This window comes from Muntiacus reevesi, chromosome 6 (genome assembly GCF_963930625.1).
Source record: "Muntiacus reevesi chromosome 6, mMunRee1.1, whole genome shotgun sequence".
Lineage (NCBI taxonomy): Eukaryota > Metazoa > Chordata > Mammalia > Artiodactyla > Cervidae > Muntiacus > Muntiacus reevesi.
Window position 1 is genome coordinate 9522582 of NC_089254.1, and position 15490 is coordinate 9538071.

Below are 15490 nucleotides of genomic sequence, written 5' to 3' on the forward strand. Positions count from 1 at the left end.
TTAAAAAGGGAATGCTTTATTGTTAATTTCTTGAAGCAATTCTTAAAGGAAATGAAGTATCTTAAATTAAAACAATGTAGAGATTTCCCCGGTGGCTCAATGGGAAGAATACACCTGTCAGTGCAAGGGACAGTTCAACCCCTGGCTCCGGAAGATTCCACATGCCACAGAGCAACTGAGCACATGCATTATAACTCCTGAGCCTGTTTGCCACAACTTCTGAAGCCCGCATGCCTCAGAGCCTGTAACAAGTGAGGCCACAGCAATGAGAAGTCCATGCACTGCAACAAAGAGTAGCTACCACTCGCTGCAACTAGAGAAAGTCCACACAAAGCAATGAAGACCAGCGCAGTCAAAACTAAATGAGTAATATTAAAATATATATATACACACAAATATACAAAAGGCAACGTAAAATATAAATTACCTTTTCTTTCTCAGTTGCATCTTTTGACTTCTTTTTCTTTTTTAAACTATCCTAAACAAACATATATATATATATTAATTTTAAATGTGAGATATAGCATTATACCACAATGAACAAAAATATCAAAAAGGTGATTATGATTGAAAGAAATCTACTTCCAGGCAAGAATTTCTACTTTTGAATCCCTCTGAGCTAGCTATTAACCTCTCTCAGCCTTCCTTATCCATAAAATGGGATAAATATCTACTTCATAGAGTTGCTGAGAGGACTGAGTTAAAAGTTAAGTGCTTAGAACTAGGCCTAATACATAGCAGGCATTCAATAAATGTTAGCTATCAGTATCATTAAACTGGCTCTTCTGCTTTAAAAACAAAACTACCATCTACTGAGTATTTTCTAGATGCCAGGCATTTTATCAGAAGAAATCTCATTAGGTCAAGTAGATATCCGCCATAAAACCACATAGTGGTTTTGTTCTCCTTGACCCCCAGGACAGTGCTTGTCAATTGTGAAACACCACGTCAGAATCATAGAGACTATCTGTTAAAAATGTAGACTTCTGATCCTAATCAGCCTCACTAAATCAGATTGTGGAGATGGGGCCCAGGAATCTACATTTTTATTATAACCTGCATGTATTTCTTATGACCACTAATGTTTGAGAGTTAACTATACCTGATAATTCTGGATAGTACAGAACAGATGAGGTATAGTACCATAAAAAGGATCAGATATCAAAAGACAGATTCAACTTCCTATTCCAATACTATTTGTATGAATTTAAGCAAGATGCTTTATATCTGCACTACATTTATGAAGATGGGAAAAACAATGTCTGCCATGTTTATCATAAAGTTACCATGAAAATTTTGAGACACGGAGACCTATCTATATGTTAGAGCATTTAGAGAACAATTAAATGCCCTATGTACAATATTAAGTGCATCAATTAAGTGGCACAGAGCATCAAAGTACAAAAAACAGTGTCACATTTCAATGCTGAGAACTATTTAAGATAGTAAGAACGAAAAGAAAATCTAAAAACAAACAACAAAAAAAGAAAAGAAAATCTAAGTAAATGTCTGCTATCCAAAACATTGCTCATTTAAACAATTTTACCTTGTTGTCTGATTCAGTTTCTGACATGGAATCTTCAGAAGATTTATGTGAACGACTCTTTTTTTTCTTTTTCCTTTTTCCTTGTCTCTTATCCTACATGAAACATAAATAATTTGCTTTGTTTCGTTGCATATATTCGTTGCATTTAATTGACATCAAAACTTTATCAATGAACAAAACTTAATGAAAATATCAGCTTGTAAATGTTTTATTTTAAAATTAATATTTAAAATATAACATACACACATCACTTTTTTTAAAATTAAAGTTAAAAACGTTAAGTGATTTGAGTCACATGTAATTCTTAGCTAAAATGGACTTTCCGATTTTTAAATCCATTTCTTCTACTAATATTCTTAAATGAACAAGACAAATCTAGGAATCTAAAAAATACATTTACCAATATTTAAGTATCTAGTTACTTATTCATGTCAGTGCTCTCAGAGATAATCAATCAAAACTTGGAAGTAAACATTTCCAACAGACACTTCATAATAGGTTTCCCCTTGTTATGAAAGATATCAGAGATGCCATTTCACGTATTTCACATTTCATCACGGCAGCAAACATTACCTCGTCTTCAGAATCTGAAGAACTGCTGGAAGAATCAGAGCTTGATGAAGAAGAAGATGAATACTTGACCAAGCACAAAACAATTAAAGCTTGTGAGATGCAGGAACGTCTCTGTTACTAAGTCTCTCAAATACTTAACGAAATCAGTCTAGTTTCTGAGAAACAGATGCCACATGACTTAAATATTAAATGTCAAATTTCACACCCCCCCCAAAGTAACAAAAGACATGGCAACAGTAGTCAATTTTCCCTCTTTAATTGTAATGAAGGAGTCACAAGGTTATGAGGTCAGCACCTTCCTTTTATTATCACTAACAGAAGAAAACCACCCATAACTACCAAAGGACCTCCAGACTCTGACTTATCTAGAGTTAGCATACAGTTTGTATCAATTACTCTTACTTTTTGTTTTGTAGGCTCTTGATTATAACATTTAGAAAAAACGGAAAACTTTTGCTCACCCTACCAGATTTCTTCTTTTCTTTTTTCTTTCTCTAAAAGTAAACAAATACAAGTACAAATCTAAATAAGGTAGTGTTTTCCAGTGGACCTATTAACAGCAGTACACAGCATTACTATATAAACCCAACTCTGAGAGTAAGAATAGCAATAAAATAAAAACGGCATTACCTGTCTTTTTTTGGATGAGCTCTCACTTCCACTTAACAATTTCTCCCTGTGTTTCTCTAGTTCTTTCTTCCAGTTCTGCAGAGAAATTATAAACACATCAGAGTCGTCTCTCCCCTCCTAATATATCTAAATGCTGTTGTCCATTGTTCAGTCACTAAGCTGTGTCCAACCCTTCGAGAGCCCAGGAACTGCAGCGCGCCAGGCTTCCCTGTCCTTCACTATCTCCCTGAGTTTGCGCAAACTCATGTCCGTTGAGTCAGTGATGCCATCCAGCCATCTCATCCTGTCGCCCCCTTCTCCTTTTATACTGAAACGTGCAGACAACAACTACTTCCTTCCTTCCATCCTCTACTATCTTGCTCCCATCTCAGCCTCTAATTACAGTCAAAAGATGCTGCAGGTTTAAGAATCCTTTTCCCTGTCACCAAAGGAGCCTCTAATGAGCTCCTTTCCAAGAGGATATTATGAGGTGGAAACTCCACACTGTATACTCAAAGGAGGAGTAGGTGTTATTACTAAGACTGAGAACTTTTTCCTTTTTAAGAAAGGTGGTTAACTTCTCTTTCCAGACAACAAAAGTTCAATTAATTTATACTGTGGCTGAAATACTACATGTAGGTTTGTAATCACAACACGCAAACATCATCGTGGAAATCCCAGGGTAAGATGGCGGCCTGGGGACCAGGGGAGAGAAGGGACGAACCTAACACTTAGAAAACGTTAAGATGATTTAAATTACCGTAAGACGGTTTCTCTCTATTTCTTTTTTAAAGAAGTCAAATACTTAAATACAAATCATATTCAATGTAACAAAAACACTTCTAAAATACAGAGTCCCCTTAAAGAGCTAGGCCCAAACTCTTGGCTTATTAAAAATTAATCTCATTTTTTTTTAATTGTAAGAAAAAAGATTAGTGTCTTTTTCTATAAAGGCACAATTTACAAACCTCATTCATTTTTTCTTCAAATTCAGCCAATGCCTTGGAGCCTTTCTTTTTCTTTTCTAGTTGTTCTTTCAGTTCTTCCCTTAAAAAAATAGAATGTACAATAAATTTTCAAGCAGTTCAAATTAGACATGGATGCTGATAGCAAAAATTTCATAGCTTTTTAATATCCTAATAAGCCTCCATTCCAGTTCCAGTGTTGCTACATTTAAAATTTCTTTGCTCATGTCCTTGTAAATTAATTATCATAATAAATCCTATCAGATAACATAATCATTCCTCTCTAGAACATGGGTTTATAAGAACTAATATTTTATAAAAATTTATATTCATATATATTTAAATTTCTATAAGTTTATATAAATATACACTAATATTTAAACACTAAACATTTGAGTACTTCCATACAGTAGGTAAGGGCTTCCTAGGTGGCTCAGTGGTAAAGAATCTGCCTGTCAATACAGGAGTCACAGGTTCAATCCCTGGGCTGGGAAGATCCCCTGGAGGAAATGGTAACCCACTCCAGTATTCTTGCATGGAGACTCCCATGGACAGAGGAGCCTGGTGGGCTATAGTCTGTGTTGGAAATGACTTAGCAAGTGAGCACACAGGCACACAACAGGTACTGTTTTAAATACATCTTCCTTTAATCCTCACAACAATCCTCTGAGAAGAGGTAGCATTATTACTCCAATTATATAGGAGAGAAAGAGGCTGTAGCGTAGGGAAGGTCACAAAGCCAGTAGCTGCAGTGTCAGGGTGAGTTAAGGCCTGTATGACTGAACTGCTACAGTCTGCTATTAAATCACCCACTTTATAATGCACCTGCTTACAAGAAAGAGTGGCCCCGGCTGGTATCTGGGAACTTAGATTTTGGCACCGTCCCCTGAAGAGCGCTCACCATGCCTATCTATACACATACAACAGTTTATATGAACATCTGCATTCCTTCTGGAAGTCTGAAATTTTGGCAGCTGATAGGCAGAGGCTGATCAATCACCAAGAAAAAAGCTGGACATACTGAATCACACTAGTTGGCCACATCTCACACATGTTATCACAACTCACTGCTGAGGGAATTAAAGGCAGCATCCTGTATGACTCCACAGAAGCAGTCCTAGAAGTTGACCCCCAATCTCCCCTGGACTTCTCCCCATGTGCCTTTCTCCTCTGTTGACTGTGCCTGGTATCCTTCCACTATAATAAATCTTGCCCATGAGTACAACTATCTGTGAATCCTTCTAGCAATTACCCAACCTGAGGGTTGTCTTGGGGATGTCTGACCACATGTATAATTCACTAGCTTAGGCACTTCCCCTTTCCCTTCTCAAAAAAAAAAAAAAAAAAAAAGAAAAAAGATTAAAAAGTATTCACCCCTTCTCCCCAATCTTAAAGATAAAACACACTTTGTTTTGCAATAATTTATTTTCCTGTATGCTGCAACAATAAACAATGGCACTGATGAAGGGGCAGACACAGCTTACGTTGTATTTAATTCAAAGGAAGGATTCCTTGTTGTGTGTAAGCACAAGTTTCAACTATAGCTGCCCAGCTCTCAGAGGCCCTTAGAAGGAATAAAAAGCTAACAGCTCTGAACCTTCTCTTATGTCACTTCAGGAGTATGGGTATTTAATAATAAGACATAATGAAAAATAACAATGTTAGAGCTATGATGCTTTATTTACGAAAGATCAGAGCCACTCAGCAAGGGCAAAACAAAACAAACTTTAACACACAACTTAGACAATGGGAAATCCTAACATACTGTAAAGCCAGCAGATAAAACCAGAAACAAGGTCTAACATTTTCTTTCTCAACACTTGTTACACCTCAAAGAAAGGCTAAATTATTCAAACCTACCACTTTAAATAGCCTGGAATACTGCAAGGTTAAGGTCTCTTTTAGGAGACAGAGATGTGTTTGGTATGAAAGATTCTCTGGCAGTGCTTTAGCTTTAGCTAAGCTAGGTGGTGGGTTCCTAAATGCTTGCTTTATATTCATGCATGTGTTTTATACGTTCAAAAGTAAGCACGTATTAAATACTACTTCAAATAATGATTTATCTAGCAACCGCTTGGCAATCAGTAGAAGTTGTAAAATGACCTTTAAAACATTTATGAAAACCTTATATATATTTATATAGGTAAATTGTTTCACAAATACCAGGTAGGCCTTGGTCGATTCAAATAATCTTGGATCGTTGGACCTGAAGACTGGATTGGACCCCTTGATCTGGCCATTGCTATTGGGTTCATATAGGCCTTGAGGAAAAAAACAAAAATTAACTCCATTAAAATAATCATTTTCTTACTCATAAAGCAATCTTTACTATAAACACATACTAGGTCAAATTATGCCAAAGAACTTGAGTTCAAGCTCCCACAAAGTTGTACTCATTTCACATGCTAGCAAAATAATGCTCAAAATCCGTCAAGCTAGGTGTCAACCGTCGAACCGAGAACTTCCAGATGTACAAGCTGGATTTAGAAAAAGCACAGGAATAGGACATCAAATTGCCAACATCCGCTGGATCACAGAAAAAAACTAGAGAGTTCCAGAAAAACATCTACTTCTGCTTCACTGACTATGCTAAAGCCTTTGACTGTGTAGATCACAGTCAAAGTGTATATTCTACAAACTGTGAAAATTCTGAAAGAGATGGGAATACCAGACCATCTTACCTGCGTCCTGTGAAACCTGTATCCAGGTCAAGAAGCAACAGTTAGAACTGGACATGAACAATCACTGGTTCAAAACTGGGAAAGGAGAATGTCAAGGCTGCATACTGTCAGCCTGCTTATTTAACTTATATGCAGAGTACATCATACGAAGTGCTGGGGTGGATGAATCACAAGCTGGAATCAAGACTGCCAGGAGAAATATCAACAAGCTCAGATATGCAGATGACATCACCCTTATGGCAGAAAGTGAAGAGGAACTAAAGAGCCTCTTGATGAAGGTGCAAGAGGCAAGAGAAAAAGCTGTCTTAAAACTCAACAATCAAAAAACGAAGATCACGGCATCTGGTCCCATCACTTGATGGCAAATGGATGGGGGAAATATGGAAACAGTGTCAGATTTCATTTTCTTGGGCTTCAAAAATCAATGTGGATGGTGACTGCAGCCATGAAATTAAAAGACACTTTCTCCTTTGAAAAACAGCTATGAAAAAAAAAGAAAAACAGCTATGAACAGCCTAGACAGTGTATTAAAAGCAGAGATATCACTTTGTCAACAAAGGTCCATCTAGTTAAAGCTATGGTTTTTCCAGTAGTCACGTACGGATGTGAGAGTTGGACTATAAAGAAAGCTGAGCGCCGAAAAATTGATGCTTTTGAACTGTGGTGTTGGAGAAGACTCTTGAGAGTCCCTTGGACAGCATGGAGATCAAACCAATCAATCCTAGAGGAAATCAACCCTGAATATTCACTGGAAGGGCTGGTGCCGAAGCTGAAGCTCCAATATTTTGACCACCTGATGTGAAGAGCTGACTCATTAGAAAAGACCTTGATTCTGGGAAAGACTGAGGGCAGGAGCAGAACGGGGCAACAGCGGATGAGATGGCTGGATGGCGTCACCGACTCAAGGGACCTGAGTCTGAGCAAACCAGGGAGACAGTGGAGGACGAGGAGGCCTGGCGCGCTGCGCTGCATGGGGCTGCAGGGCGCTGGACTCATTTAGCAACTGAACAACGACATTAGGCCTCAGAAGTCTGGGAGGTAAGTAATACCACTATTTCACAGAAAATGTATCTTCACCAGAAATTTGACGAAAATAACATTGATACCTCTTCTCTTACTTTCTCTTCTCTTACTTTCTCCAAAAGCCCAACAAAGCTCTAAGGGTAGGAATACTACGGTAAATGAAGAAACTCGGTTTCAAAGATGGAAGACCTAACACTAAATTCATTGTTTATTCTACTTTAACTTTTATCTCAGGAAATACTGTGCCATCCTAATAGCAATTTTATACACAGATTGTTAACTATCAAAAATTAAATTATGCAAGGCAACCAAAGAAAAAATAAACAAGTTCAGCAAAATTAAAAACATTTGTGCATCAAAGAATACTATCAAAAGACTGAAAAGATAAGCCACAGAATGGAAGAAAATAAAATCTTACAACTCAACAACAAAAAACCCCAAAACCCATTCAAAAATATGCAAAGGACTTAAGACATTTCTTCAAAGAAGATATACAAATGTCCAATATGCACATGAAAAGATGTTCGCTGTTACTTGTCATTGTTGTCAACTCTCTGAAACCCCAAGGACTGCAGCATGTCCAGCTCCTCTGTCTTCCCTCATCTCCTGGAGGTTCTAGTCATGAGGGAAGTGCAAATCAAAACAATGAGACACTAGTTGAATGGCTACTATGGAAAACAGAAAATAAAAATGTTGTCAAGGGTGTGAAGAAACTGGAACCATTAAGCACTGCAGGTGAGAATAAAAAATGGTGCGGTTGTTTTGGAAGTTTGACAATTCCTCAGAAAGTTAAACATAGAACTGCCATATGATTCAGCAACTCCACTTCTAAGTAGGATTGAAGAATGGAAAGGAGGGACTCAAACAGATACATGTAAACCCACGTTCACAGCAGCGTTATTCACAACAGCCAAAAGGTGGAAACAATCCACACATCCACCTATGGATGAATGGATAAACAAAATGTACTATATATTGGGTTGGTCAAAAAGTTTGGTTGGGTTTTTCCATACCATCTTACGGGAAAATCCAGATGAGCATTTTGGCCAATTCAGTACATACAATGGAATATTATTCAGCCTCAGAAAAGAGTGAAATTCTGATACATGCTACAACACAGATGAGCCTTGGAAGCATACTAAGTGAAATAAAGCAGACACCAAAGGACAACTATTGTATGCTTCAATTTATTTGGGGTACCTAGAATAAGTGAACTCAGAGACAAAAAAAAAAAAGAGTTTACCAGGGGCTGAGAGTGGTGTAATGGGTACAAAGCTTCTTGTCTGAGATAATGAAAAACTTCTGGAAATGGACAGTGGTGATAACTGTATAACACCGTCAACTAATCTAATGCACTATACACTTAAAAATGGTTAAAATGATGAACTTTATATTATATATATTTCTGTACAATAAAACCCCACAAAACTATAATAGTATGCTCTGTAAACTACACTTACTAGAGCAGAAATACATATTTTTATACACTTTGCCCAAAAACATACTGAGACAAAATAAAGCAGAATATTTGTTAATGACAGTGTCTAGCAGACAATGTTTTATTAGAATTCACTTTAGAACAGATACAAAATCCAGTCTTTAATTCAGTCTCAACTTCTTGATCCTATGATTAAGTTTTTCAATTTAATTCAAGTCAACAAACATTTATTAAAAACTCTTCCACTTTTTACTTTATCACAAATAATGCTTTTAATTATTTAACTTCTTACAGTACTCATAACAGAAACTAACAAATCCATGTTGTTGTTGTTGAGTTGCTAAGTCATGTCCGACTCTTGTCCATGGGATTTCCCAGGCAAGAATACTGGAGTGGGTTGCCATTTCCTTCTCCATCTTCTACTTTTTAAATAAAAAGAACTTTGGTTGAAAACGACTATCACAAAGATTGATTTTAAGGCCTGAAATTTAGTACTTAACATTCCAAAAGAAAAATAAAAAGGTACTTTCATCCACTGCATTTTACTTAAAATCTTTAAAAATGACAAAATTTTCCACCTTCATAACAAAGGTAAGTTATACACGTCTAGATTTCTCTGGCAGAGTAAACAATACACAACCACTATAAACAACACATTGTGAGAATTATTTCCATTCAATTGGATACTGCCTAATTACCTGAGATGAAAACGGCTAAACCTTTAATATAATTTTCTTACAGCTAGAGTTCCTAAGGTCAGAGACATTTACAGGATGGGGGCTACATGTGAGTGTCAATGCAATGTTGAAGACCGAGGCATAAAAGTCATATTTTTAATATCAAATGTTATGCCCTCAAATATTTCATTCAATTGTCTCTACTGAGATTTTTAATCAGTTTATGTGGAAATGACAACCAACAGAGGCCACAACAGAGCAGTTGTTGGCCTACCTAATGACACTGACCATCTTAACGATCAAAAATATAATGTACAAACTGAGATCATCACTTTTAAACCAGGAGTATAGTATCCATCACCTTACTTCTTAGGTATCATGTCATAATTTTAGCAGTACTTAATGGTAAACCGTTTTAAGCCTGAAACTGTAAAAACTTTATTTTCAAAGTTATAAATATATACATGGATGTTAAAACTATATCACCAGAAGAGGGAATATTGAAAATACCCAAATAGCCATCAACCTGAGAGTCATCAAATACACTATATTCCCCAAATGAAATACTAGGTTGGTGCAAATATAACGGTGGTTTTTTCATTGTTGAAATTTGCCGTTTGACACTGGAATACATTCATAATAAATGTGGTCATAATTAATGCACATTTCTCATTTTATGGTTTTTGGTTAATGACTTATTACTTGTTTATTTTATATTTACTTTGGACTATGGAAATGATGTTAGACAAAAAGCAAATTTGAGTGAATTTTCCTACTAAAGAGTTCAAAATGCGCCATAAAGCAGTGGAGACAACTCCCAATATCAACAAGGCATTTGGCCCAAGAACTGCTATTGAAATGTACAGAGCAGTGGTAGTTCAAGAAGTGTTGCAGAGGGAAAAAGAAGAGCCTTGAAGATGAGGAGCACAGCGGCCAGTCATCTCAAGTTTACAATGACCATCTGAGAGCAATCATCGAGGTTGATCCTCTTACAATTACATGAGAAGTTGCCTAAGAACTCAACAGCAACCATTCTATAGCTGTTTGGCATTTGAAGTGAACTGAAAAGATTAAAAAGCTTGGTAAGTCAGTACCTCATGCTGCTGCTGCTGCTAAGTCACTTCAGTCGTCTCCGACTCTGTGAGACCCCATAGACGGCAGCCCACCAGGGCCCCCCCATCCCTGGGATTCTCCAGGCAAGAGAACTGGAGTGGAGTGCCATCGCCTTCTCCCAGTACCTCATGAGCTGCCCACAAATCAAAACACCTGTCATTCTGAAGTGCCACCTTCTCTTGTTCTATGCAACAATGAACCATTTCTCAGTTAGACTGTGCTGTGCCACGAAAAATGGGTCTTAGTTATGGGCTCTCTAGTCGTGGTACGCAGGCTCAGCTGCCCCATGGCGTGTGGGATCCTAGTTCCCTGACCAGGGGTCAAACCCACATCCCCTGTACCAGAAGGCAGACTCCCAACCACTGGCTCACCTGGGAAGTCCCAAGAAAACATTTTTTAATATTACAGTACATTACCTCTAAGAGTACAGTAGGAATAGCTATATCACCACTGCCCTTATGCTTGCCTCTGGACATTCAGGACTTGACATAAACGTACCGTAGTCCTGTGTTCTACTGTACAGTACACAAAAGCTCAACTACTTGAAGAGGATGCACATACATGACAATATACGCCAGACAGGCGAGCTAACTTACGTGACTACACATGCGAGAGCGTGTTTGCATCTTTGAAAGTTGCAACTTGAAGGTTCGTATGCAGAGGACTTAGTATAGCGGCAACTTTTCACTGTAGTTTTTTTTTTTTTTCTTTTTTTTTTCACGTAGTTTTAAATAATCTAAAGACACATTTACTATGTTTTACAGCCTTTAAATTTTCTACCACATATCTTAAAAACTTATTAATGAGTTTTAATGTCTACTGTGAAACTGCATCCTCAAAGTACGTATCATCCTATCTTACTGCTTACTTTTCAGAGGAATATAAAATAGTATATTCATAAGCTAGGAGTCCATGTTAATCATGGACAAGTTATGGCACAATTACGTGAGCTATTACTGAGTATGTAATAAGGCTTAACTTTCAAGCTTTTGATAAATACTATGCCCAGTCGGCTTAAGTACACTCTAAATAGCTCCATTATTTATTTCAATTACAATGGTAATACTTACGAAGTGCATCTTAAAAACTCCTTGCAAAACACGTGATCATGACTCTGTGCTCATAACCATTAAGCAACAGTGCTCCTCTTTATGATGCACAACAAAAAGGTTTTAAAAACCAGAAAAGTAACCATTTCACAAAGGTAAAACTCTTTCATTTACTATGCATAAGTGTGAAAAATAATGCTTCTAACATTAGTGTGTTTTACATAGTATATATAATGGATGAGCATAAATCAAAATAAACTGTGCAATTTCTTAAAATGTCTATGACTTAATCATTTTAAATACTGTGACCTTTTAAATCAAACACCCATACTTATATGTAACTAGAATTGTCTGTGGCTCCAAACTGCTCCATGAGCTTGGGTAACAGAAAATGGGTTTGGTTTTTGGAAGTCAGGATGGCAAAATGGGCTCAAGGGAATATGAAAGTGGGCAGCTAGGAAAAGAGCAACTGCAGTCAAGTTGTTGAGGACAAAATGTGCAGAACTTCATTTGTTACTTTGATTACCTATTTTTATCTAGAGGATACATCTGTTTCAGTAAAAACAGAAAGGAACATGAAAGAAACTTCTGGAAAATAATGGGCACAAAGGGTGGCCAGTGGCTCAGACGGTATAAAGAATCTTCTGTGATGTGGGAGACCCAGGTTCGATCTTTGGGTCAGGAAGATCCTTTGGAGAAGGGAATGGCTACCCACGCCAGTGTTGTTGCTTGGAGAATTACACCTTCATGCTTTACAAATCTCAAGGATTAAAATATTTAGTGGGGGGAAAAAAGTTGCTTAAGAATGTACAATATCAAAATAAATAAATAAGAATGTACAACATTAAAAGGGAACTCTAATCTTCCAACCCAGGGATCGAACCTAAACTAAGGCCTTCAGATGAAAACGATGCGCCAATATATGCTCATTACCCGTAACAAACATACTGCTCAGGTGTGGGAGTTGAAGACAGGGGAGGCAGGGCATGTCTATGAGCAGGGAGCATATGGGAACTCTCTGTACTTTCTGCCCAATTTTGCCTTGAGACCAAAACAGCTCCAAAAAGTAAAGCCTATTTTTTAAAAAAACTTCAACCTGAAATTTATGGCTTTTTAGAAAGCAATTCTGTCATCTCTAAAACCATGATTTTTATCATCAATGTAAAAAAAAAATGCCATTATTTTCAGATGCTAATGTTCATTTTATTTAAAGTCAAAAGTCATGATGTTCTGAACTAAGTTACCAGATGACCCACAGTGTTTTTTTGGAGAGTCCCAGTTTTAACAGTTCCGGGGGCTTCCCTGGTGGCTCAGAGGGTAAAGAAACTGCCTGCAATGCTGGAGATCTGGGTCCGATCCCTGGGTTGGAAGATCCCCTGGAGAAGGGCATGGCTATCCACTCCAGTATTCTTGCCTGGAGAATTCCATGGACAGAGGAGCCTGGCGGGCTACAGTCCATAGGGTTGCAAAGAAGTCGGACACGACTGAGCGACCAACACTTTAATAGTTCCACCTCCTCCACTGCAGCGAGGAGGCTGAATTGGGTAACCTGTGTCTTCTATGTCTTAATTTCCTGTTTTCCTTTCTATAACCTTTCAAGTGCATACAAAATGTTACTGGAACTACCTATGCCGAGACAACATACCAAGGAATCAGCAGAGCCCAGAGTCGTCAAAATGCTCTAGTAAATGAAACTAACTTGAAAATTTCGTTTTTCAAATGCTTTAAAAGAATGTCTAAACTAACACCTTTTGCCAGTAAAACAAAACATCTTAGGCCTTTGCATGAAAACTGTACCCAAGGTCCAGTGATTTCTAAACATTTAAGGCCTAAGGTCATTGAACAGTCAAAACACTCAATACCTCAAGCCTAATGAAGCTCCATGAGAACACCATTTCAACTCTATGAGAATCAATACCATAAGGTCTGACCTACAGAAAGGAAGGCAGGAGAAAAGAACATTCCTCAACCTTGTAATCAAACTTCACCACTGTGGTTCCTAGACATCTTTGATTATGAAGACTATATAAAACTAAGGTAAGAGTTTTGAACATATGAAGTATTTCAGAGAAGTAAAGCTCTTTGAGCACCTCTCCTTTCCCCAAACAGCAAAGGTATTTTTAAAAAGCTAGTTCATTAAATTTAGTACATTTACTTCGACAGCATTTTTTAAATTTTGCTGCACGCTGGTTTAAAGCTCTATCATGGCTAAGCCTTGCAACTGTAACCTAAGCTTATCGCAAATTCCTTATGTTTATGGCCCATCCAATCTGATTCAGAACCTGGGCTTTCCAAACCAAGGTAGTGGACACAAAGAATGCCTTCCTCCCATCTCCGCCTGTGAAAGCGGAGAACCTCGAATTTTCATCAGCCATTTCTTACATTCTGCTATTAGTTACTTCTGTATCTCTTTCATCTCATTTACAGAGTAACATCTTGCAGACCAAACATTCGCCCGCCCATCTTGCCTTGTGCGGTTTCAACTATTCTACAAAGTTATGGGCTGCACTGATCCCACTTTACAGATGAAAACAGCTACGTATCCTAGGTCATCCAACTCCGGAGAGCCCCAAACCGACATTCCAGCCTGGGTCTGAGTCCAGAATCAACCATCAAGCCATTTATTCCTTCTCGGGGCCTACTAAGTGCCCCGTGGGCTTCCCAGGTGCCTGAAATGGTAAAGAATCTGCCTGCAACGCAGGAGACCCGGGTTCGATCCCTGCGTTGGGAAGATGCCCTGGAGCAGGGAATGGCAACCCACTCCAGTATTCTTGCCTGGAAAATCCCATGAACAGAGGAGCCTGGCGGGCTACAGTCCATGGGGTCACAAGAGGCGGACACGACAGAGCGACGTACACACACACATACGTGGTGCTGGGCTCTGGGGCCGCATCAAAGCATTTGGCTTTGATCCTGGTTCTCAAACCAGGGAGCCCGGTTGCCTCTAGAACTGGGCGCCCTGCAGGCCCCGCGGGTGTAGGGACAGCGTCCAAGACCTCCGCGCCTCGGGGCCACCGAGTGCGCGAGAGGGGCGCAGAGATGGGGCGGGCGATACCGGTCGGGGTGGCGGGGGCGAGTTCCGGCGCCTTCCCGGGCCTCAGACTTCGGACTTGTTTACAGGAGGGGTCAGAGGACCCTCGGCGGCTCCATAAAGTGGGCACTGCTGGCCCGAATGCGGGAGAGAAGGATGCCAGAGAGCACGGCCAGAGGGTGCGGCAGGGCTGACCGGATGTAAAGAAAAGGGGGGCCGGAGCGACAAGGGAAAGGAGTGGGGGGCCCACAGGCGCCAACGGCGTGCGCGGCGCAAGCGCGTCCGGGGCCGGCCCCGCTGTGGGGGGAGCCGGGTCTCCAGGCCCAAGGTCCGAGCGCCGCGGCTGCCTCTCAGGCCCAGCCGGGAAGGGCGAGCGGTCCCGCCCTCCCGCCGCCGCGCCCCGCGTCGCCCCACTGTTTTCCCCGCCGGGTACTCACCACTCTATTGTCCCGCTTCCCCATGGTGCCGGACGGAGAGCTCAGCCAGCCCTCAGCGGGGAGACCAGGCCAGCGCGGCCACCGAAGAGGGCCCGAAGCAGGTCCTTCGGCCAACTCCCCACCCCATTGAGAGAGCGGCGCCTCGCGGACCCGGCGGCCGCGGGAGCCCACAGCGCCACCTACCGCCTCGGAGGAGAGGCGGGCGCCCGCGATCACTTGCGGTTCCCAGGGGTCGCCTGGGGAGTCCTGTCCTTTGCCACTCACCCAGGACAGCCGCATTGGAGAAGGAAGTGGCAACCCACTCCAGGGTTCTTGCCTGGAGAATCCCAGGGACAGCGGAGCCTGGTG

The 15490-nt window shown here is 39.9% G+C and overlaps 1 protein-coding gene across 2 annotated transcripts in view; it reads right to left on the reverse strand.

The window, feature by feature from the left end:
- The window catches only part of FAM133B (family with sequence similarity 133 member B), a 28141-nt gene extending 12880 nt beyond the window's left edge, over positions 1 to 15261 (reverse strand). The window contains exons 1-8 of one of the 2 annotated variants that reach the window (XM_065939792.1): positions 15143 to 15261; positions 5857 to 5954; positions 3697 to 3775; positions 2750 to 2824; positions 2581 to 2613; positions 2120 to 2182; positions 1547 to 1639; positions 428 to 478 (exon numbers count right to left, since the gene is read on the reverse strand). In XM_065939792.1, coding sequence (XP_065795864.1) covers positions 428 to 478; positions 1547 to 1639; positions 2120 to 2182; positions 2581 to 2613; positions 2750 to 2824; positions 3697 to 3775; positions 5857 to 5954; positions 15143 to 15166 — 516 coding nt within the window. In that variant the 5' untranslated portion in view covers positions 15167 to 15261. Of the gene's footprint in view, positions 1 to 427; positions 479 to 1546; positions 1640 to 2119; positions 2183 to 2580; positions 2614 to 2749; positions 2825 to 3696; positions 3776 to 5856; positions 5955 to 11041; positions 11142 to 15142 lie in introns of those variants that run through there. The other variant, XM_065939791.1, reaches the window with a different exon arrangement.
- Positions 15262 to 15490: the final 229 nt, after the last annotated feature.